General features: G+C 50.7%; 1 protein-coding gene across 4 annotated transcripts in view; it reads right to left on the reverse strand.

The window, feature by feature from the left end:
• The window catches only part of LIMS2 (LIM zinc finger domain containing 2), a 41141-nt gene extending 17269 nt beyond the window's left edge, over window positions 1-23872 (reverse strand). The window contains exons 1-2 of one of the 4 annotated variants that reach the window (XM_047872843.1): window positions 23791-23872; window positions 1791-1950 (exon numbers count right to left, since the gene is read on the reverse strand). In XM_047872843.1, the coding sequence (XP_047728799.1) occupies window positions 1791-1946 (156 nt within the window). In that variant the 5' untranslated portion in view covers window positions 1947-1950; window positions 23791-23872. Of the gene's footprint in view, window positions 1-1790; window positions 1951-7210; window positions 7306-19601; window positions 19932-23790 lie in introns of those variants that run through there. The other 3 variants (XM_047872841.1, XM_047872840.1, XM_047872842.1) reach the window with 3 other exon arrangements.
• Between the last annotated feature and the right edge of the window lie 700 nt (window positions 23873-24572).

The following is a 24572-nucleotide window of genomic DNA, read 5'->3' on the forward strand; positions in this document are numbered from 1 at the left end:
AGCCCTACCCAGGGGCCTGTAGAGGTGGCAGGCGTTAAATTCATTCAGCAACAAATATTCCCTGAGCACCTCCTGTGCGCCAGGCTCTGTTCTAGGCACATGACCACTGCTCACAGAGCTCTGCCTCCCTCCCACTGCCTCTACGGTGGGCCAGCATTTCCCAGGAGACCGGAAGGCGCCATGAGGAACAGCTCCTCCCACACTGCCAGGAGGAGCTCTCGTACCCCACAGCCATCCATCCGCCAATCCCATCATCTATACCTTTGACGTCTCTCCAGCCTCTGACCCCTGATCTCCACCTCCACTGCAACCACCAGGGGTAAATGTTTACCAACAGGACCTTCGGGAGATGCAGTCTGATCTGTAGCATTTGCCCATCTCTATGGTGTAAATATTTCCATCGTGGACAATGTCAAGCTACCAACATGGCACCAGCATGGAGTTAAGACATGTGCAGTAGCCATCATGGCACCAAGTCTCCACCACCACAATGCAATGACAGATAACCTCAAAGGCATAGATGATAGTAAAATGTAATAAAATAACTAGGAAGTGGTGAGTTTTGAGTATGTGTTACTTTGTTTTTAATACAATTTTATCTCCTGTACATTTATATAACTTAATGTTTTTAAATTTTTTCTCATGTTTTATTTACTTTTGAGACAGAGAGACAGAGGATGAGTGGGGAAGGGGCAGAGAGAAAGGGAGACACAGAATCCGAAGCAGGCTCCAGCCTCTGAGCTGTCAGCACAGAGCCTGATGTGGGGCTTAAACCCAAGAACCGTGAGATATGACCTGAACCGAAGTCGGACACTTAACCGACTGAGCCACCGAGGAATAAGAGTTGTATTTAGGGGCACCTGGATGTCTCAGTCGGTTAAGCGTCTGATTCTTGATTTCAGCTCATGTCATGATCTCACGGTTCATGAGTTTGAGCCCCATGTCGGGCTTTGCGCTGACAGTGTGGAGCCTGCTTGGGATTCTGTCTCTTCCTCTCTTCCTGTCCCTCCCCTGCTCATGCGAGTGTGCTCTCCCTCTCTCAAAACAAATAAATAACATTTTTTAAAAAAGAGTTGTGTTTATCCACTAGCTTGCAAGATTAGTGAAAATTTAAACAATCTGCTCTTAAGAGCCAGTGTGGCCCAGCCTAGATCCCTTCATTTGACCTGGATTCTTTCAATAATTCCAGCTTCATGTACCTGCCCCCATTAGTGTCTCCTCAGCACAGCAAGAACAGTGGTCCTTTTTAGACATCAGACAGACTGCCTCCTTCTGCGTCTCAAATACCCTGCATACTCTGACCTCAGGGCCTTTGCACTTGCTGAGCCCTCTGATGAGTGCTCTTCCTACAGATGTATACACGGCTCCCTCACCTCGTTCACGTCTGCTCAAACATTACCTTCCCTGACCACCCACCCTCCTTACCCCAAGATTCCTTGTAACCAGAGCACTGAGCACCATCTGATCCCAAGGGAGGGTGTGTGCCAGCAGGGCAAGGTGTTTGCATGCCGTGGCCTACCCTACTAGCTCTACTCTACTAGCTCAGAGTCTACCCAGAGGACGATGGATGAGTGGTGACCCTTCCTAAGCACCCACAGCCACCAGGGGTGCACTGTTCACACCTCGCAAGTGAGGATGTGCCCACAGGGGAGGCAAGCTCAAGACCTGGCATGACTGACCAGGACCATGGCTGAGCACAGCCCATAGGCTCCTGGAAGACAGACTCTGAGCTGGTCAGGGGCTCAGGCTCCAAGAAGGCGTCCAGCCGAGGGCCCTGGGAGTGTCCTCACCTCGTAGAAGAGCCCCTCGGGGAACGGCCGGAAGCACTGCGCACACACGAAGCACTGCTCATGGTACAGCTCCCCATTGCTGTTAACGATCCGCTCTGCAGGGGCGAAGCGGGCTTGGCAGCGCTGGCAAGCCGCATTGGCCAAGGCATTGGACATGTTGCTGCAGGGGGGAGAGGGGATGGGAAGGTCAGGACTGGGGAGGGGCCAAGATGAGCAAGCCTGGAGGGCTGCACATGATGGACACACCTTCCCGGGGAGGGGGGTGGGGGGGAACAGCTATCCTTACACTGATGGCAGTGTTGGCACCGTGGAGGCTCAGCCTGGCTGCCTGACACTGGCTCACATCAGCCCGCACACCTGCCCACACATCTGCTGGAGCTATTGTGTCCCATGGGCCCCCTAAGTGCCAGTGCATGCCGGGGGCTACGGCACACATTCCTGGATGACAACCGTACAAGGCCCATGCCGCATCTCCATTCTATAGATGGACAAGCCAAGTCCTGAGGGGAGTGAGTGCCCTTCCCAAAGGCCACAGTGGGCGGAGGCAAAGCCCAGATTAGAAACCAGCACCCCTCCAGACTACAAAGCCCCCATCTTTCTGCCATGCCCTGCCACCCCCACGGACTTCCATGTAGTGTCAGACACAGCTGGGCCACAGCCATGCCCACACTGGTCAGAGCAGTGAGGGCTCAAGACAAGTGCTCTCACTGTGGCCTGGGCTGTACCCCACTCTCGGAGTCCAGACTCCCAGCCATGGAAAGTCCATAAGAGGGGTTAGGGGTCAGTGAGATCAGGGACACATGGAAGCACTCAGCCACATGCCTGGCCCATAGGAAGCCCACACAAAGGACAGTGCATGGTTCCAACATCTCCACTTGGTTCCCAGGCTGCTTGGTCTGCATCCTGCTGGCCCAGGTGTCAGTGGCCACCTCGGTTCCCTCCTGTGTCTCCTATCACCTCTTCTCAGGGAAACAGAGCCTCTCGTAGAACTTCACCTAGGCCTAAATCAGTGGCTCTTTATGCCCCTTATTTAATCCCTGAGACAACCCTGCCCTCCAGATGAGAGACCTAAGGTTCAGAGAGGTTAAGTAACTTGCACAAGCTCACACAGCAGATGACGGAGTCCAGATTTGAACCCAGATTGGTTGGACTGCAATGGCTCTTTCTTCCACACCAGGAGTTAGTTGCAAATCACCTGCCCCAAAAAACATGTAATCACCCTGCCCCGGGGAAAGTGAAAATGTGAATGTTTGGGATACAAGCAGGTTGGGGAGCAAATGTCCTCAACTGTGGTGGGCTTCCCTGGGGTAAGTGGCAGGCTTGCTTCCTTCTGGGAGGAATAGAATCCAAATTGTATGCTGAGGGGTCCAGAGGTGTGGCCAGGAGGAACTGTGTCAGACTGACAACCTCTTCGACCTTCCAGTACCTTGATGCCCATGACTTTTGCTATAAGGGTAGCAAATAGGTTTTGTTTCAAGCGTCAACTCTGACAGATTGGCGGTGGCTGCCTGGATATCTAGCCAAAGCAGGACAGTCAGGCTCAGCAGGGAGAGAGATAACCAGCTGACAATGTCAAGTAGACACAGAGAGTGGTCAGACACAACCTGAATGCTCTTGAGAATATCTTTCCAGCCTGTACTGCCTCCCAGGGTACGAATCCCACCCCCGTCTTGCTGCCACAGCACTATGAGAAGAATTCTCGAGTGAGTGAAGCTCTTGCTGGGGCATTCAGGTATCAATCATAGGGAGGAAGGCTCCCTAACCGGGATGAGCCCAGGAGGTGGTGGGAGAGGGCTCTGCCTGTCAGGAGTCTGGGTGTGGGCTGTGAACAGTGGGTCTAACGGGGACTGTTGGCACACAGGCTGGAAGCTGGGCTGGGGCCCCCAGACAGGACTTCCTGCCTGCTCAGCTTGGGGACCCCACATAGCAGGGGAAGGGCCAGAGGACTCTTCCATAAGCCTTGACAGGCACCCCGGATTCTTAGGACTTAACCTGCCCTCAGGTGTGTTTTGGGGACCAAAGCCACATTCTTTGTCCACGTACTGGCCACAGGGGCAAGGAAGCAGGACAGTGGCAGGAAGAGTCGGGCAGAGCTCACGATGCAAGAGAAGGTCTTTGTGCAGCAGCCACTCTGCCCCCAACACACACCCTGCACCGTCCCCAACCCCCTGCTGGTCTCCATGAGGTGGGCCAGACAGCAGAGGGCCAACTGCCTAAGCCGCCATGGAGGGCTGGGCTGGACTTCTTCAACACAGGCATGGCTTCCCGCTAGAAGACATTGTGACCCTAGTGGCCTTGTCCTCCCACAGCACACACCCAAGGTGGCGGGGCCGGGGGGAAGTTCCAACTCCGGGCTGTGTACAAGACCTTGCTGGTCTTGGAGAAGTGAGAAACAACAGGAAATCCTGTGACTCTGGCTCTGGAATTCCCCAAAGGACCCAGAAAATGAAGCCAAAACAAGGATTCAAGTCCAGGCCCAGGCTTTGGGATTGCTGCTTAAATCCAGAGCTCTGGGCCCTAACTAAGTGAGCGCCTGCAGAGCCCCAGCGCCTCCCAAAGCCCCTTGCCCTCTGGCCTTCAGGGACCCAATCCCACCCCCAGTCGCCTGCCGCTAGACCAGACACTTTGCCAGCCTTCCACCATTCTGCTCTCATAAGTAGACCCTCTGTTAAACTCTCCTCTGCCATTCTGTTTCACTGTAACTATGTTTCTGACCAGGACGCTAACAGACACCACCCCCACAGCAGCCGCCACAACCTGCCTTCCTGTTCATCCTTACGAGGTCCCCTAACCAGAGCGGCTGGTCTTTGGGCTACGGCTGGTTCCCTGGCTGGGTCCCTAGGTGCCTGAGGCCGAGGATTTTGCCATCTGTCCCCTACATATATACCTCGCACAAGCCCTGGCATAGGAAGGTGGGATGTGGGGGTGACCACCTCCCTCTCACACCCACTGGCTGCCCCAGCCCAAGTCTTGGGGGCAGTAGCACCCCCAAAGCACTCCTGCGACTGTGTCCCCATGCCACCCTGCTTGGGACCACAGACAACACTCCAACCCACTGGCCTAAGACAGAGGAATGAACAGACATGCAAATGTGCCCAACAACTGAACCATGTCACCATCAGAGAAATGCCAGCTGTCTCCTGCAGGAGGCGAGGACACAGGAGGGGGCTCTGGGCTCACCCCTCCACATTTGAATCCTGATAGCCCCAGACACCAGCGGGGAGGGGCTGGAAAAGGGTACCAGCTTCTCTGGGCCTCATTTCCTCATCTGCAAAGAGGTGTGTCAGAGTAACAGTTACCACCCCACGGAGCTGGAGTGAAGAACTCACTGGCATACAGTGTGTGGAGCACAGGGCCGGGAAGGCCAAGCGCTGGATAAAGAGAGCTGTTGTTTCCCAGCAACTCTGGGAGCCTTCCAGAGCACCTCCTCCCCCACCCAGTCCTGGGGAAGGCCTGCAGCCTGCCTGCGCTCCCTGCAAGAGGGCAAAGGGTGGGACACACGGACATTCCATGTCCTCCTTCACACATTCCAGCCAAGAATGGGGAGCACAAAGTCTACTCAGTTACCCTCCAAGGAGACACCACCATCCTGCCCCAGCTGGACAACACTCACGCTGCTGAGGGCATGGCCAGCATGCCATGGTGTACAAGAGTGCACCATCGTGGACCTCTTCTCCGGCCCTTCCCAGCACCCCCAAAACTTTCTCAATCTTGACAGCCCAACACAAGTCAATTTGTGGGCCTGTGCAAGATGTCACTGAGTGACAAGATATCACTGAGACTTACAATGACTATTAGCCTGGGGTGGGGTGGGGGGAGCCCTCTCTGTGCCAGCTTCCTGTGAGGAGAGGTTGCTGGTTCCAGATAAGGTAACTGAAGTACAGAGAGGGTCAGTAACCTTCTGAGGGTCACACAGGATTAGACCATGTTCTCTCCTGTCCCCTCAGCTCCTGGTGGCATTATCTAGGCACAGCCGTTCAAAACTCTGGTTTTTTAACAACCCTAGACTTTGCCCCACTCCAGCCTCCCACCCATCTGAGCCTAGAAAGACAGTGAGAGCCTGGGAACAGGCAGGGGCTGGGAGGAGAATGAGTCAGTATTACTGAGGCCACGTCAGCCTAAGTGTGTGTTCTACAGCCAGGCAGACCAGGCTGCAATCCCTGCTCAGGTGCTCCCTGGCTACGTGGTCCGCAGTAAAGTGCTCTCTGAGCCTGGGCTTCCGCATCTGTAAAATGGGCTAGCAACAGCAACCTCCGGGGGAGGTTGGGAGGGCCAAGTGAGGTGACACTTGCAGCACAGCCCATAACTGCTCCGTCATCGGCAGCTAGTGGTATCCTTCCCCCCCACCCCCACCCCCTTCATCCAACAGATCCTTACTGAGCACCTGTTCTGTGCCCAGGCCCTTCTCCAGGTGCAGGGAGAGAAGGGGGATCCCACTGCAACATGATGTCTGAAGCTCGAGTGGATGGTGCCCCCGGCACTGCCTGGACCCCCTCCCTGCCACTCCTCCGAGAGGCCAGACGTCTTTGGTGGCTCAGTCCTAATTACCCCTCAGGAGGGCTGCCCGGACTATGGGAATGCAGTGAGCTCAGAGCAATCCATGTAACATTAGCCCCTGGACGTCCTTCCTTTCCTGGGTCCTCAGATATCCCTACCTCTGTGACTGCTGCTCTCTGTCTCTTCCCTCACTCCCCACCCCCTTCTCCCAACCTCAGGGTCCTCTCCCACTGTTCCTCCCCCACCTCTTCCTCTAAGGCTCGCACCTGCCACTTTCCTGCCAATACCCCAAGTTCACAGTCCTCATCACTCTCTCCCCAACTTTCTACTAGAAGTCTCCACCCGGATGGTCCCTGGGGCTCAGCCCCCAGCCCCTGACACCCACACTAGTGGTTCCACCACCATCTACGTGCCCCCTCAGACCCTCCCCACCCCAGGTTAACTCATCCTCTGAGATGCCCTGAGGGTCCACCCTGAGCGCCACAGGCTGCCCTCCCTGCCCAAAAGGAGGCTTTCATTGTCTACACTGGCAATTCTCCATGAGAGACAGCAGCTCAGGTTTTAGAGTCGGTCCAAACTGGCTGCAAATCACAGCTTAGCCATTTGGGTGGGTGAAGTCCAGCAGGTTCCTTGACCACTCCGTTCATTCATCTACAAAGTAGCAACAAAACGACCCTAGTCTGAAAGCAGTCATGGGAGCTCCGCAGGACAATTCAACACCCCATTCTCAGCGTCCCGCCCAGGCTTGTTGATCACAGATGCGCCCTCCCCCCAATCTTATCGCCAACGCAGGCGCTGTCCCCACGCCCTGGACTGCCGGGCTCTTGCCGTCGGAAGGGCCAAGCGGGTGTCGGGGAAAGGCCGGCAGCGGCAGCTTTCCGGCCATTGTCCCCGCCAACCCCGCCCCGGCCCGGGCCACCTACCCGAGCGCAGCGGGCGGCGGGCTCTGCCGGTGTTGGCGCCGCCGGTAGAGCCCCGACGCGGCGAGCGCGCCCAGCCGGGCTGCCATGGCGCGGGCCTCCTCCTTCTGCTCCCGTCTTGGGGCGGCCCTGCTCCGACGGCCCGGAGACCACCCCGGCCTCGGGGGCGGGGGGCAGTGGCAGTGGCGGCAGCGGCAGGCCAGACACGGCGACCGCGATGGGACAGGCCAGCGTGCAGGGGGCGCCTCTCCCCCCACCCCCTCTGGACAGGAGCTCACGTTACACACTGCGATCTCCAAAGGGCAGCAGAGTCAAGTCCAAATAGAAAGGATATTGTTCGTGCAGCGGGGGCAGCACAGTGAAAGCTGAGGTGGCAGGGCTGGGTCCAGACTGGGGAGGGGACTCGCTGGGAAGGTCCCAGACAGCACTAAGGTGAGGTCCATGGTGGGAAGGCAGGGTGCCTGGAGGTCCCAGGCTGCTGGGAGCCTGAGAGGGAACCCCAAGCCCCCTGACGTCCTGACGATGGCCCCTTAGCTCCGGAAGGCAATATGGGACTGATCTGGCTTAGGAATCCTGGAGGAAGCCCCATACATGCCCACATTCGACCTTGTTTCCTTCCCTGAGACCCTGTGCCACAAATGCCGCCTGGAGACCCAGATCAGGGCAGCCTCAGTCCCCTGGATCTGACCAACAAATAGCCAAGCACCCAAAAGAGGTCCATGCTGTGAAAGCTCAGTGAAAAGGTTATCCCCTAACTTGCTAGGGAAAACAGAAGCAGCAGAATCTGATAGAAGACCGGTAGGAAGGCACTATTTCCATGCTTTTTTACCTAAGGAGATCAGCAGGGTTATTGTGATCCAAGTGCAAACACCCAAGGTCAGCGGCAGAACTGTGGCTGCTGTTAGTGGAGCAGGCACTATGGTCAGCAGTAAAATAAGGATCCATAGCACTCCTGGAGATCTTTAACACCGATTCCATTTCCCTGAAACACCTTTCTAAGTAAGGTCAGAAAGCACAAGCAGCATTGTCCTCCACCTTCCCAAAAAACAGTAGCTATCATTCTGAACAGCAGGGCAGGGTACTGGTCCTCCAACACTGGGGTGGAGGGAAAACTTTGGAGGGGATCCATGGCACTCAGATGCCAGGCCCACATACCGAGAAGCATATCTCATCTAGCAAATCCAAATTCATTAACCACCCTGGGGGGCAGCTCTAAAACACAGCCAGATAACTACAGGCGTTGTGCGCAATATAACTTGTCAATGCAGGTCAATTCCAAAAGTACCAAGCCCTGATCAATTCAACAAATATGTTTTTAAAGGTGGCCACAGAGGCAAAAGGGCATAGAGAGAGGCTGAGCTTGGAGAAGCCAACAGGTACAAAGATCACCTCCCACTCTCTTCTCTGATGGAGATAGCTGAATGCTTAGGAAATCTTTAATTAGAAAGTTTTGTTGTAGCACCTTTAAGTCAATGCCCAAGGGCCTAGGTACCTTGTACCAGTCCTACTCAGCCCCTCCCATGGGGAAATCCTCAACTCTGGAACCCAGAACTTACCCAGAGTCAGAGTTCCATTTAAGGAGGGATTATTTATTTATGGTTTCCACAATTGCAGATAGACCTGGGAAGGTGGCTATAGCCACAAGCATTTTGTACATCACAATTTGTAAATAAAGTTCAAGTCCAAGGTGACCAAGCACCGATCAATTCAACAAATATTTACTGTAAAAGGAAGTACCAGGGGCTAGAAATTGAGAAAGGAAATTAGAGTCTGATTGAACCCAAATCCCAAATCTGTGCACAGCCTTGTGCCCCCACCCCACCCCCAGTTCTGCAACCTGTCTTGCAGAACAAGGCGTCGGAGCCATGCTGTGTCTCCAGCCAGCACTCTGGCTCTAGAGGACAAAGTTGCAAAGACATAGTAAGAATGATGTCAGCATAAATGGCAGAGTAAGAGCCTTTAAAATGTTATCCCTCCATAAAAGCAATGAAAACTAGCAAAAACTGTTAGAATCCACTTTTTCAGAACTCTGTAAATTAACCAAAGGTTTGCAGTAACCCAGGGTACCTCATCAAGAAAAGCAGCTGGGGACTCCTGGGTGGCTCAGTCAGTTAAACGTCTGACTTCAGCCCATGTCGTGATCTAATGCGCCATGGGTTCCAGCCCCGCATCAGGCTCTGTGCTGACAGCTCACAGCCTGGAGCCTGCTTCAGATTCTGTGTCTCCCTCTCTCTCTGCCCCTCCCCTGCTCACACCCTCTCTCCCTCTCTCTCAAAAAATAAACATTAAAAAAAGAAAGAAAAGAAAAACAGTTGAATCTTGGTAGGAACAGTGAGCTTTGTGATATTTTCACTTATCCTAGCCTCTGACCCCTACATCCTAATTCTATTGCTGCCTTAAAAAATAACAGCCCACGTTCCCAGTAATTATGCAGCAGACAGGACTGAAGCTCCTTCAAACCTTCATTCCCTGGAAGACTCCATTTGAAAGTTTTGTCTTTATGTGACCTCACTCACACATACCCACTGCTAAAAGCCTCTCTTGGGGAGTATTTTTCAAATGTATTACTGTTGTAACTGCCTATGGTATCATAGCTGTCATTGCCATAGGCAATGGATAATAGTGGAAGCAACAATAGACTAATCAAAAAGCTTAAAAGAAAAAACTAAAGGGGAGCCTGGGTGGCTCAGTTGGTTAAGCATCCAACTTCAGCTCAGGTCATGATCTCACAGTTCATGGATTCAAGCCCTGCATTGGGCTCTGTGCTGACAACTCAGAGCCTGGAGCCTGCTTCAGATTGTGTCTCCCTCTCTCTCTGCCCCTCCCCCAACCTCAAAAATAAATAAACATAAAAAAAAATTTTAAGGAAAAAATTAAGGAATGACATGTCCTTAGGGGCTTTGAAAAGAACCAAAATAGTCCTAGGAATCTAGAAGGCCACACAAAGCCCAGGACTATGCGCATGCTCAGAGAAGACCCAAGAAGATCCTAACCTCTCGCTTCTGATTGACCCTCAGGCTCTGTGTAATCAGGAAGTAAAGGCTAAGGCAGAGCTGTAAACTGCAGGGTTGAATGCTTAAGGTGTGCTGCAACATACACTTAGTGCCCTCAGCAGAGTCCCTTATTGGTGACAGACATTCAAGGAAATGGTTGTCCAATCATTAGCTGGCCATTAAACTAATCAAGCAGAGACTTAAGCAGTCGCAAATGACAGAAATATAGACTTTACAGAATTATTTCTGAAAAGTCACTAAACAAACAAACAAGTAGCAACAACATACTCTGGGGAGTGAGGGGGAATTTGATCTCAGAATTGCCACATATTATTTGAAATGTCCAGTTCTCAGCAAAAAAATTATGAGACATACAAAGAAACAAAAAAGTATTACCCTTACACAGAAAAAAAAAGCAATCAATATAAACCCTCCATGAGGAAGCCCAAATATTACACTTATTAGATGGACTTTAAATCAGTTATTTTAATTATGTCCAAAAGACAAAAGAAAACCATGTCTAAAAAAACTGAAGGAAAGTATGAGAATGATATCTCACCAAATGGAGAATATCAATAATGATGTAGAAAATATATAAAATAGGACCAAATAGAAATTACATAGTTGAAAAGAAACACTAAAAGAGTCCTCCAGGATGAAATTAAAAGACATCAGACAATAATCCGAATCCACATGAAGAAATAAAAAGCAGCAAAGTATATTTAACCTTGATATAGTAAAAGTAACTATATAGATAAAAATAAAAGACAATATAAATGTATTTTTTGTTTGTAAACCTATTTTTCCCCTCTGATTTAAAGACAACAGCATAATGAAATAATTTAACACAAAAGAAGGCAAGAGTGTAGGAACTAAGAAACAAAACAGACATAAGATACATAAATAATTAGTAAATTGTAAATGTAAAATAATTACATTAAAGGTAAATGGATTAAACTCTTCAATTAAAAGTCAGAAGTCAGTAAATGCATTTAAAAAATCTGCTTATATGATTTCTACAAGAAATTCACTTTAGACAAAAACAAATAGTTTGAAAGTAAAAGCATGGAAAAGATATACCATGCGAATAGCAACTAAAAGGGAAGCTAACATCAGACAGCTAGAAGCTAACATCAGACCAAACAGACTTTAAGACAAAAATTGTTATAAGAACAAAAAAGGACCTTGTATAGTGATAAAAGAGTCAATCCAGAGGTGCCTGGGTGGCTCAGTCAGTTAAGCATCTGACTCTTGACTTCTGGTCAGGTCATGATCTCATGGTTCATGGGTTCAAGCCCCACATCAGCCTCTGTGCTGATAGCTCAGAGCCTGGAGCCCACATCGAATTCTGTGTCTCCCTCTCTCTCTGACCCTCCCTTGCTCATGCACTCTCTTGCTCTCTCTCTCTCTCTCTCTCTCTCTCTCAAAAATAAACAAACATTAGGGGGGAAAAGCATATTCTCAGATCACAATAGAATAAAACCACAAATCAATAATAGAAAGAAATTTAGGAAATTTACAAATATGTGGAAATTAAACAACACACTCCTAAAGAATCACTGAGTCAAAGAAGAAAACAAGGGAATTAGGAAAAGATTGAGATGAATGAAATGAAAACACAACACACCAAAATTTATGGGATGTAGCTCAAGCAGTGCTCAAGGAAAATTTATAGTTGTACACAGTTGAATAGTTTTCACTGTAGTTATTTATACTTGTGTAATAGGGGCACTTGGCTGGCTCAGTCAATACAGCATATGACTCTTGATGTTGGTGTCTTGAGTTCAAGGCTGATGCTGGGCATGGAACCTACTTAAAAAAATTAGTTGTATAATAATTTAAATACTTGTATAGTATAAAATAGCTTTATAGAAATCAGAAACAGAAGAATAAACTAAATTCAAAGCAAGCATTAGAGAGGAAATAATAAAGATTAGAGAAGAAATAAATGAAATAGAGATTAGGAAAAATAGAGAAAAGCAACAAAACCAAAAATGGTTTGTTGAGAAGATCAAAACTAATAAACCTTTATCTAGACTGACCAAGAAAACAAGAGAACACCCAAAAGACTAAAATCAGGAATGAAAGAAGGGACCAAAGTTAGAGAAACTTAAAGGACTATAAGGAAAATGCTGTGAACAATTGTATGCAAACTAAATTACAGCAAATTGAATAACCTAGCAGAAATAGACAAATACCTAGAGAGATACAAACTACCAAAACTGAATCAACAAGCAGTGTAAGATCCAAATAGGCCAACAACAAGTAAAGAGACTGGATTTGTAATCAACATCTTCCTACAAAGACGAACCCAGGACCAGATGGTTTTATTGGTGAATTTTACCCAGTGTTTAAGTAGCATTAACACCAACCCTTCACAAAATCTTCTCAAAAAATCTACCAGGAGGGAACACTTCTCTACTCATTCAGTGAAGTCAGCATTACCCTGAATCAGAAAAATATATCACAAGAAAACTACAGATGAATATCACTTATGAATAGAGATGCAAACATCCTGAACAAAACTGAATCTAGCACCATATAAAAAGTACTACATATCATAACCAAATGGGATTTATTCCAGGATATAAAGTTGGTTTAACATCCAAAATCAATGTAATACATCATATGAATGCTGAAAATGCACTTGGCAAAATCCATGTTTTTCATGATTAAAAAACAAAAAACACCTCTCAACAAACTAGGATTAGAAGGGTATTTCTTCAACCTGATAAAAACCCAGAGCTAACATCATACTTAATGGTAAGAGACTGAGAACTTTCCCTCTAAGATCAGGAATAAGATAAGGATGTCCAGCCTCGACATTTCTTTTCAACACTGCAGTAGAGGTTCTAGCAAGGACAATTAGCAATAAAAGGAGAGAAAATGTATCCAGATTGGAAAAGAAGTAAAACTCTCTATTTGATTACCACATACTCTTATACACAGAAAACCCTAAACCCCAAGGAAAACTATTACAGCTAGTAAATGAACTCAGCAACTTTGCAGGTAAAAAACCAATATACAAAACCCACTAGCAATAAGCAATATGAATATGAAATTAATAAAACAATTCCATTTATACTAGCATCATAAAGAATAAAATACCTAGGAATAAATTTAACCAACAAAGTATAAGACTTATACAATGAAAACTATAAAACATTGTTGAAAGAAACTAGAGAAGACCTAAATAAATGGAAAGACATCCCATGTTCAGGGATTGGAAAACTTGCTATTGTTAAGATGACAAAAACGTTCCCCAACAAATTAACCTACAGATACAACACAAACCCTATAAAAATTCCAACTGCCTTTTTTACAGAAATGAGCAAGCCAATCCTAAAATTCATAAAGAACTGAAGAAACTCAGAATAACCAAAATAATTTGAAAAAGAACAAAGTCAGCAGGCCAACATTTTGTAATTTCAAAACTTACTACAGAGTTACAGTAGTAATAATTAAACAGTCTGGTACCAGCATAAGGACAGACATATACATCAGTGGAATAGTACTGAGAGTCCAGAAATAATCCCATATATCCATGATCAACTGATTTTTGACAATGCTGCCATGACAATTCAAAAAGAAAATAATAGTTTTGTCAACAAATGATGCTAGGACCACTGGACACCACATACAAAAGAATGGTTTCAAACCCCTATCTCAGGCCACATATAAAAATTGACTCACAATGGATTGAAAATCAAAATGTCAGAGTTAAAAGTATAAACTCGTAGAAGAAAACATAGGAATAAATCTCCATGACCTTAGATTAGGTAACACTTCCCTAGATATGACACCAAAAACTCAAGCAATCAAAGAATAAATAGATAAATTGGACTTCATCACAATTTTAAACTTTTGTGCATCAAAAAACACTATCAAGAAAGTTAAAAGACAATCCACAGAATAGGAGAAAATATTTTGCAAATCATATAGCTGGTAAGTGTCTCACATCCAGAATACATAAAGAACTCTTAAAATCCAACAATAAAAAGACAACCCAATTTTAAAATGGGCACTGAAACCAAACAAACATTTCTCCAAAGAAGATGTACCAGCAGTCAATAAGCACATGACAAGATGCTCAACATGACAGGTTGTTAGGAAAATGAAAGTCAAAAAAGTGATACCACTTTACACCCACTAAAACAAACAAGAAGTGTTAGTGAGGATGTGGAGAAAATTAGAACCCTCACACATTCATGGTAGGAATGTAAAAGTATGCAGTTACTCTGAAAATAGCTTGGCAATTCCTCAAAAAGTTTAACATAAAATTACCAGCAATTCCACTCCTAAGTATATGCTCAAGTGAGTAGAAAATATAGATAGAAAAATTCACAGGGCGCCTGGGTGGCTCGGTCGGTTGAGCGGCCGACTTCAGCTCAGGTCATGATCTCGCGGTCTGTGACTTCGAGCCCCGCATCGGGCTCTGTGCTGACAGCTCGGAGCCTGGAGCCTGTTTTGGATTCTGTGTCTCCCTCTCTCTGACCCTCCCCTGTTCATGCTCTGTCTCTCCCTGTCTCAAAAATAAATAAAACGTTAAAAAAAAAATTAAAAAAAAAAAAGAAAAATTCACAGCAGCATTATTCATAAAAGCCAAAAAGTGGAAACAATTAAAATGCCCACTACAACTGAACACATAGACAAAATACGGTAAATCCATGCAATGGAATATTATTTGCACCTCTCCCTCAAAAAAGGAATGAAGTACTGATTCATACCACAACATAAATGAACCTTGAAAATATTATGCTAAATGAAAGAAGCCAGGTCAAAAAAAAAAAAAAAAAAGCCCATATAATGTAGAGTTGTATTTATAGAAGATACACAGAACAGCCAAATCTATAGTGACAGACTGCACATTAATTGTTACCAGGAGCTGGGGGAGGGCAGAATGGGGACTGACTGCACATGGGTATGGGGTTTCTTTTGGGGGGTGATGAAAATGTTCTATAGAATTAGTGGTGATAGTTGCACAACTGGTGAATGCACTAAAACACACTAAACCGTACACCTTAAAACAGTGAATTTTATGGTATGTGAATTATATCTCAAATGTTTAGGGGTGCCTGGTTGTCTCAATCAGTTAAGCATCTGACTCTTGATTTCCGCTCAGGTCATGATCTATCTCATGGCTCATGGGATCGAGGTCATGATCTCATGGTCCATGGGATCAAGCCCTACATTGGGCTCTGCACTGTCAGCACAGAGCCTGCTTGGGATTCTCTTTCCCTCTCTCTCTCTCCCTCTCTCTCTCTCTCTCTTTGCCCCTCTCCTGCTCATACACTCTCTAAAATAAATAAACATTTTTTAATGTTTATTTATTTTTTTTAATGTTTAAAAAGCACATGTGTAGTGAAGAATGCAGCTACATAGCTTACTAGAGAAACAACAGAGGCCAAGGCCACCATCAAGTTGTGAGGCAGGGCTGTCACCCCCTTGTGGCTGAGCTGTGAGAGCCATCCCCAGGGCAGCCAGAGACACCACTGCAAACAGCCTCTCCACCACAGCCAGCTTCCCTCCCCCACCTCCTCCCTTGACCCACTGGGAGGCCAAGTCCTTCGTATGCATCAGATGAGTGATGTTTTCCAACCTTCTTACCCCACATGAAATCGGACTTTGAATGCTTTTATTTTCTTAACTGGAAACTCAGGCATCAGTGTGGACACATTGTTGGTTTTACTTACATACATACATTGGGTCACGTCATATTAGTGAAACACTGTCCTCTCAGGTAAGTATCCCATTAACATGTTTATCTTATTAGGCCATATTGAGTAAATATTCACCGTCAGGAATTTAGAAGATTTGAATAAACAGAACAAGGAGGAGAGTTAGGGTGCCCCCTCTGCCCACCCTCCCTGGAAATGAAGACCTAAGGAACATTTAGTATGACTCTGCACTGACAGATGGAACAGAGAGAAGCAGTGTAGCTGGAGAGGCGCGGGACAGCCACTGTGCCTACAAAGCCGGGCCCCTCTACACAGTAGGATGCCCGGGCCATCTTGTAGCAGCTCCCAAGTGCTGACTGCTGAATTTTCAGAAATTTTGGGAACCAGTTAACATCATGTTGGTAGTTTGAAGTGAGCCAAGGTGGGGGTATTTTCAGCATGGAAATGGACATGCTAAAAATCGGACCCACCCACCCCCCCCACCCCCCCCACCGCACCGCACTGGCAGGGTCGGAGTCAATGCCAGAAGTCCAGGGAAAGGGAGGAGTTGAGGAGTCTTGGGTGCTACCTAGCCTGGCCTGGTCTGGGTCTCAGGGTCCAGCTGCGTGGCACTCATCATCTGCTTCCCACAGCTCCACGTGCTGTGCTCAGGCCCTGGCTGCCATCTTAGCTACACACTGGCAGGCTCTTCCGCCAAGGGGGCCACTGGGCATGCTCCTGAAGAAAGTGGGGACTGGGCACCATGGAGGGCAAGGGTGCTGGTGGATGTGGGGACCCAGATCCAGCAGCCCTGCTCTGCACTGTACAGAGGCCCAGCTCGGGAGCTGGCACCTGGTGGCCTCAGCAGACTAGGGTCGTGTGGTGGGTGGGACTCCACCCTACAGCAGGCCAAGCCACTGACCTCACCAGCTGTGAGCGCCCAGTCCCAGGCTGCACTTGGAGGAGGGCCAGTGACAGGCTGGGACCCTTAGCAGGGGTGTGACCTGCCTGGGCCTTCACATCCTCACTGTAGACCAGTGCTGATGTCAAAGTTCCCTCCGGCTGGGACAAAGATTCGGGTGTTTTTAAGGTCCAGAGTCTTTGGGCCCCCACCAGGGCTGAGTTTTTATCCCACAGCTTGCCCACCCCCAACCACACCCGGGCCCTCCTTACCCAATCTGGGGCTTCAGACCCTCCTCTCCAACCTCCTCCCAGCACTTCCTCAGGGACTTGTCACAGCTCTTCCAATCCTTCATGGCCCAAACTAGCTTGGGGCCCACGCCTGCTCCACCACTGGGCATCGTCCTGGATTCCACCCTCTCAGTCAGGTCCTCCCATTCTACCTCCCAGACCCCTGAGTCCCCTCCTCTTCTCCACCCCCAAGGCTGCCAATGACAAGAAGCCTCCCTTGTGGCGGACCTCCTTCCCAATCTCTTCCTCAGCAGCCCTTTCTCTCCACAGCACCCGCAGGTGTGTTTCCAAAGTGTACGGCCGTGTACAACACTCTGGGCCACTTCACTGGCTCTCCCCTGCCCTCCCCCTGGCCTTGCTCACTCTGGTCCTGGGGCAAGCTGGCACTTTATACAGTTGGCAGGGTGTGTGAGGTATACGAGGAGAAGGTTGTTTCCAGGTCAGCCTGGTTCTAGGTAGCACAGGTGGATGTACAGAGAACCAGGATGCAGCGTGGGCATTGCCCTGGGGTCTCATGGGGGCAGTGGGCATGCATAGGTCAAGGTGGCACACAACAGAGTGAAAGCAAAACTCCACAGCTTCTGGGACGGGAAAAACATCGCCCACCCCAATGGCTGGGTTGGATGTCCCATCCTCAGCTGGCCTGGCCCCATGCCTGTGAGCGGCATGGGGCGGGGGGGGGGGGGGGGGGTGGCGCAAGCCAATCCCAGCCTGGGCACTGCGTGTGGCAGGCAAACTCTGCTCCCAGACGGCTCACAGCTGCAAAAAACAAATGAGCAGGAAAAGAGCCCACAAGAAAAGAAGCAAGCCACCAAAATATTCCTAGGGGCATCTCTGAGGAGTGGAACTGTGGGTGTTTTCTTTCTCTTTTTCTGTTCCCATTATCTTTAACGTTTCTGGGGGTTTTTCTAACTCCCTGAGATGAGCAAAGTTACTTTTACAAGGAAAAACTCCACCCAGTGTTTTCCAAAGTTCACTCTGGGCCCTGTTTCATTTGATGACCAGCATTTCTCAGGCTCGGGGGCACCTGCCGGACCCCTGCAGCAAGCCAGGGCGGGCTGGCCCTGCTCCCAAAGCTTCCTTGGGCTGGGGGGCAGCCCCTCCCTGGAAGGCTCAAGGGACTCAGGGGCGACAGGAGCCCTGCCAAGAGAACAGAGGTGCCTCTGTCTCTGATCTGCCTCAGATCCTGCAGGGTATCGGGATAAAAGCTGCTGCCAAAGCTGGAGGGGTGTGGCCCTGCCTTATTAGGGTGTTTGCTGTGCCCAGGCCACCTCGCACATATCCCACTCAACGCTGGTCTGTGCTCCTGATGTTGTCCCTGTTTCACTCTGTCCCATCTTGTCCTCATAAGCTTACAGGTGGGGGGCCAGGAAGCGGGCAGGGAAAGCAGGGGCTCCAGAGCACATGAGGAGGGGTGAGCCCTGGAAGGCTGGCTGTGTCCACAGACTCAGGCCATGATGGAGTGGGCAGCAAAGTGCATCTGAAACAAGACATCTGCCATTTTGGGTGTCCTAGCTGCCCTAATACTGTGGGCCAGCGTATCCCCACCAGCTGGGTGACCACTCTGCACATCACACCAGATTTGGGGCCATCACCCCACCCTCCGTAGCTGTTCCCCATTCCTGGGTACGGCTTCTCCCCAAGTCTTTTTCCTAGCAAAATCACAGGGTTTTCTCGGCCCACAAACCACAAGTCAAAGAACATCGTTCTGCCAGGGCTTGGCTGGAAAGGGGCTGCTGGGCCTCGGAGACCATCCCCTCCCACCCAGTCTGAGTCATGCACTTATACCCAGCCATGTTCCAGAAAGGACTGCAAAGGCCAACACTGGCCAGACACTAGTGGACATGTGACTGGCCTCCTAAGTCACTCAGCCTCTAGGGCCTCAGTTACCTCATCTGTGAAATGGCACCAGGGCCTGGGAGCCCAGCCTGGGCCAGGCCTAGGGGAGTGCCTTGTCCCCACCCCACCCCTGAGCAGCCTATGCTTGGGCAGAGTTTAGCCAGACCCCCACACAGACCCGTTATCATTTTTAACATTGTCACCGTTTTCACCGTTTGGGCTTACAGAGGAGGAGACAAGGGCCCCAGAGGTAAGATCTCCTCCACAGGATCACATAGCTGGGGGTCCGGGAAGCTGATAGAGGCCACAGTCTGGGTTTTAACGCCCTGCCCTTTGGTTGTGACCTCGGGTTGGTGCCCGGCCGCTCTGAGCCCTGGTTCTCCACTAGAGAGGGGAAACCTGTGCCCATCTTGCAAGGTAGGCGGGAGGGGAGCGGGAGGGAGCTTCACCTGCTGCGGCCAGACACCCCGGTCCTGACGCGCGCCGCTACCTGGGCCAGACACCCCGGTCCCGACGGACACCGCTACCCCGGCAGCCAACCGAGGTCTAGGGGCCGGGCCGGAGGCGCGGCAGGTGGATCGGCCGGCTCCCCGGGGCGGGTGGGGGGCGCAGGGGTCGGGGCGGGGGTCCCGTCCCGCAGTCCCGCCCAGGCAGGCGCCCTCCTGGCGCGTGGCGCCCTCCGCCCAAGGGCGTGGGGGAGGGGAGGGCTGTTACCTTCCAGTCATTGTGGCCGCGCGCGTTGAGCCCGTGGTCGCCTCGGGACCCCCTCCGCCGCCTCCGCAGCCGGCCGAGCACCCGCCCGCAGGTCCCTCCCGGGAGCCGAGCGGGGAGACGCCCAAAAAAGGCCAAGAGCGGCTCCGCCCGCCGCGCAGCCCAGACCGCGAGGTGGGGAGGGGGGGCAGGGGTGGGGTCCGCCCCGCCCGCGAGGGGGTGGTGGGAAGCGGGGGGAGTGGGGGCGGAGGGGTGGGCCCTGCCACTCGGCGCGGCCCCTGCTCTGAGGACACCCGAGCCTGGCCTGCGGCGGGCGCGGGTCACGTCCTCCCCCGCCCGGGCTTCGCTCGCCACCTCCCCGGATTCCCGGCATAGTTTTCCTTTTAAAGGGAGTGAAGTTATAATAACCGCGAAGGAGCCCCCCAACCCCGCCGGGACGCCCCCCCCCCCTGCCGCGCTCCCGCTCCGCTGTCCCCGGCCGCCCCAGAACTCGAACGCTGGCGGGCCGACCGGGATTGGGGGACACCGAGGGACGGTGCTCGGACCACCTCCCCGCTGCCTCCAAGCCCCGAGCTCCTGCTGCGGCCCCAGGTCCAAGAGAGGGGTCACCTTCACGCTTCCGTGCTTCACACAGACCTTTCTGGGCACCAACTCCCTCCCGGGGGCCCTGGGGACCCCCCAGTGCACGTCGTCCCACCCCAGGGGAGCCCAAGGTGGAGGGGGGCGTCCCTTCAACCCGTGAGCCTAAGTCTACATACTGAGATGCCAGACCAGTGCCCTCCCTGGGAAATAACCATTTCAACCCAAGCATGTGAGTAACTCCTAACCTAGCAAAAGGTACCTTACAATGGAGAAACCCAATGCCCGAGTTGGGGAGGTGGGGAGGAGAACCGAGCACTCCTTTCTATGATGAAGCACTACTGACAAGATAGGGAAGAGCCCTTTAAAGTGGCCCTGTAACACAGAATCATTCGCGGAATCTATTCTGAGAAAAATATTACATAAACAAAAAAAACCCTCACTCACTCTACCTACAGGCACATATTTCCAGCTGGGCTGTGGAGTGTAGCATATAACTGGAAGCAACCCAAATATCACACCGTGAGGCCAGGGCCGAGCCGCCTGATCTATTAACCCTACCAAACATCAAACATCCTATCACTTCTAGCTTGGCAACAGATAAAGACTATCTAGAAATGACAGTGCAAAGTAGCAACGCACAAATAAACAGTGGAATTCAGAAGGGAGAGTTGATAGTGACACACAGAGTTACACCTGCAGAAATGAGCTTGATAAAGGCGTCTATTCCTAAGCAGCTGGTATCTTGAAACCAGAGCAGTTTGCACTTGTTAGTTCTTTTGCAGTGGTGTCCTAGCTAATAAATAGTGTTTTACTGTAACTTGATGGTTGATTAAGCATCAAGTATGGATGACTTCTTGGTTCATCTGCCTGTTTAAGGAGAAATGCTTTCCACAATTGCTGATGCAGAGGAACAGGTGTGCCAGGGGCTGTGCTCCAGAAATGGACTGCCTGACTCGATGGTTCATTGAATGTTGGGGTCCTACAGGAACCAAAAAGGATGAAAAGTAGAAGGGAGAACACCACAGGGACCTGCTCCCTGCCCCAAGGGGATCCCACGCCTACCTGAAAGCCTGAAAGCCTCCTTAGCATGGTTGCTGAGCACAGGAAGATGTGCCTGTGCCCAAACCAGAGCCCTCTGCTGCTCGCCGGACCATGTAGCATGCCTCATCCTGGGGCCAAGGGCAAGCTCAACAGGAAGGAGCTTGGTGGCAGCTGTGGGCATCAGTCAGCTCTGCTGAAGATACGAAGGCTCCAAGGAGCCATGTGCCAGCCTCATGCAGATTTGCAGGAAAGAGCTGCAGTTGCCTGGCAGTGGTCACTCACATATTCACTCACTCACACCCATTCATCCCAGAGTAATGATGCTATTCAGGCACTGGGGGTAGAGCAGTGAACAAGAGGACATGCAGTGGGGGGCAAACAGTAAATAAAACATAAACGTGACTTCAGGCAGGGACAGTGCTGCAAAGAACAGAACAACATGAGGAGCTGCTTTAGGTTGGAGGCATAAGGAAGGCTTCTGAGGAGTGGCATTGGAGCTAAAACCTGAATGAGGAAAAGAGCCAGTGGCGGGGGGGGGGGGGGGGGGGCAGCCAGGGCAGTGGCCCTGAGGTGGGAATGGGCTCGGGAGCTCAAGGTCAGAAAGAAGGTGGTGTCTCTGGAGAACAGAGAGGCAGAAGGCATGGGAAATAAGGGAGAGGGGCCAGGGGGCCAGAGCACAAGGGCCACATTAGTGTTTGGATTCCACCCTTAGAACAGTGGGGGATTCTGGGGCGCCTGGGTGGCTCAGTCAGCTCAGTCGGCTAAGTGGCCGACTTCGGCTCAGGTCATGATCTCATGGTCTGTGAGTTCAAGCCCTGCGTCAGGCTCTATGCTGACAGCTCAGAGCCTGGCGCCTGCTTTGGATTCTGTGTCTTCCTCTCTCTCTCTGCCCCTCCCCCCCAAGCTCTGTCTTCTTCTTAAAAATAAATAAATGTTAAAAAAATTTTTTTTTAAACAGTGGGGGTTTCTAAGCAAGGACAGACACAACACCCTCTGGGACTCAGGGGGCTTCCCCCTCATGCCCCTCTCTAGCTGACAGCTACACCTGAGCCAGCCCAGTGCCCAGGGATGCTAAGGTAGGGCTCAGGGTTCATGGAGCCGAGGGAGGGGCTGGGCTTCCTCCGACCAGACCAGCCTAATTAGTGGCATGAGGACAGAGAGAAACTGGGGATCCCAAAATGTCTCAACTTGTATCTAGATTCAAAGTCCCACCCCCATATGATGGTGGGGCCTTGCAGCCCCGAGGAAGTCTCAGGGTCTCTCACCATGGCCCAGGTCCCAGAAGGAGCCAGGGTGCCTTCCCAGCACAAAGGACCTGTGTCATGCCTATTTAATGATGGCCCATGTGAAATGAGGCACCCTAACCATTCTGCCCAAAGGGCCTCTCCCCCGAATCTGGTTTAGGCATCTCCCCCTCGGGGCACTGGGGATAGCTAAACTGGGCTGTCGTCAAGCAGGAGTGTATAACTGGAACCAAAGTGTATTCCAGAAGTGGCCTGTGACAATCCCCAGGGAAGGACAGGGAAGCACCTGGATGGCACAGAGGAGAAGCTGGAGGCTCTAGCTGGAGCCTGGCCAAAAATGAGTAGTGGGTGCACAACCGCCTCTATACGCCCACAGAAAGCAGATCATATGCTGCTTTAACAATGAAATATTTCTATTTTAAAATGGGAGCATGCCTTCAGACAGTGATCTGCTATTATACACATCATCTGACCAGCCCAACATGACCTTCCTTCTTCCTGGCCCAAGCAGAGCTCAGTGAAAGAAGTCTGATTACCATTATGGCAGAATCATAAGCCACCAATTCTTTTAGAGCTTGCAGAACAAAAGAGACTCAGAGGTTGTCTTAGCCTATGGAGAACACAGAACCCTTCTTGAGGGTCTGGATTACCCAGGGGCATAACAGGACCACGGAGCTTCACAACTCCTTTGCAAAGACAGGCTGGCCTTGGACTCTGAAAAGAAAATGCCAGTTCTCTCTTACCTTAGCTCTGGGGCAGGCTTGATGCAACTCACAGACTTGGAACAAGAGTGGCCTTGCACAACCCCAAACAGCATTCAGGAATGCCACATGTTTGCACCACAAAGCATCACTGCGTGGTCCAACAAGAAATCACTTGTGCACTGTGATCACAGAGATTTTCACCTGCAGGGGCACCAGCCTCTCTCTGCTCCTAAGGACACCTCTCTTCTACACATGGGGTTCTCTTTGCCTCCTCTTTCCCATTAGGACAGCCAACCCACCAACCATCTCCAACCTCTGTCTAGAATAAAAATCAGCTGTGCCTGCACCACCATGATCCCCAACCCCAACCTGTCCACACTTGGTCTCATCCACAGAAGGCCTAGCATCCAGCCAAGGTGAGCAGGCTTTCACCATCTGCATGCCACATAAGGGTGTGTGAGGCTAAACCAGGAGGCAGACCACCCTGGGGCTGTTCCTTCACCCCAACATTAGCAACATTGTCATGATCACTTAAAGGATATAAAGGGAATGGCAGGGACCAAGCCCCATACACATCTCAAAAGCAAAGAGTACCCCTCAGGCGCCATGCAGTGTCTCTACCTCAGGGGGCTGAGTCTCCACTCCACCTCCTTCTGCTGCTTCCTTCCCTGAGCGCTGCCAGCACCTTCTCTGGCGGAAAAAGCAGCTGCCCAGCCCGCTTGGCACAGCCACTTGGAGAAGGACTGGGCAGCAGCTGCTGGGAGTGTCCAGCCGCCACGGGTACCCAGATATTCCAGCGTCACCTCTCCCTAGGCAAGAGGCTCCGCTTGAGCTGGAGGGTGGGCCCCAGGCACCTTGGGGTCAGGAGAGGGTGGAGGAAGCCAGGAAGGAAAGGCCGGCCTCCCTTGGGAGGTGGTTGCAGGGCGGGCCACTGAAAGCCCATTCCCCCCGCAGGCCCAGGAGCCGGGCCAGCAGAACAAAGGAGACACAGCTGCCCTCCACATTCAGAGACCAGAAAAGAGGCAGCTGCCAGGGTGGCATCCATTTGGCAGACGCTAAAATGAGCATTTACTAAACTCCTGAGTTCATGAGTCCCCAGGGAGGCCTGATGTTTATAGCACTTACACACGCCAAAACCAAGCCCTACAAGGGCACAGAGAAAAGAAAACCCGCAACTACTTTGAATAACCCAAGGACAGTTACTGAGACACCTTCTTGCCAGTTATTATTTTCCCTGAAAGGAGGGAAATCTCAGGATTATTTATATGATTTTAATTATTTTCTAATCTTTTGCTATAAAAATTTCATTGTAGGGGCGCTGAGGTGGCCCAGTCGGTTGAGCGTCAGACTTCGGCTCAGGTCATGATCTCACGGTCTGTGAGTTCGAGCCCCTCATCGGGCTC

This window comes from Prionailurus viverrinus, chromosome C1 (genome assembly GCF_022837055.1).
Source record: "Prionailurus viverrinus isolate Anna chromosome C1, UM_Priviv_1.0, whole genome shotgun sequence".
NCBI lineage: Eukaryota > Metazoa > Chordata > Mammalia > Carnivora > Felidae > Prionailurus > Prionailurus viverrinus.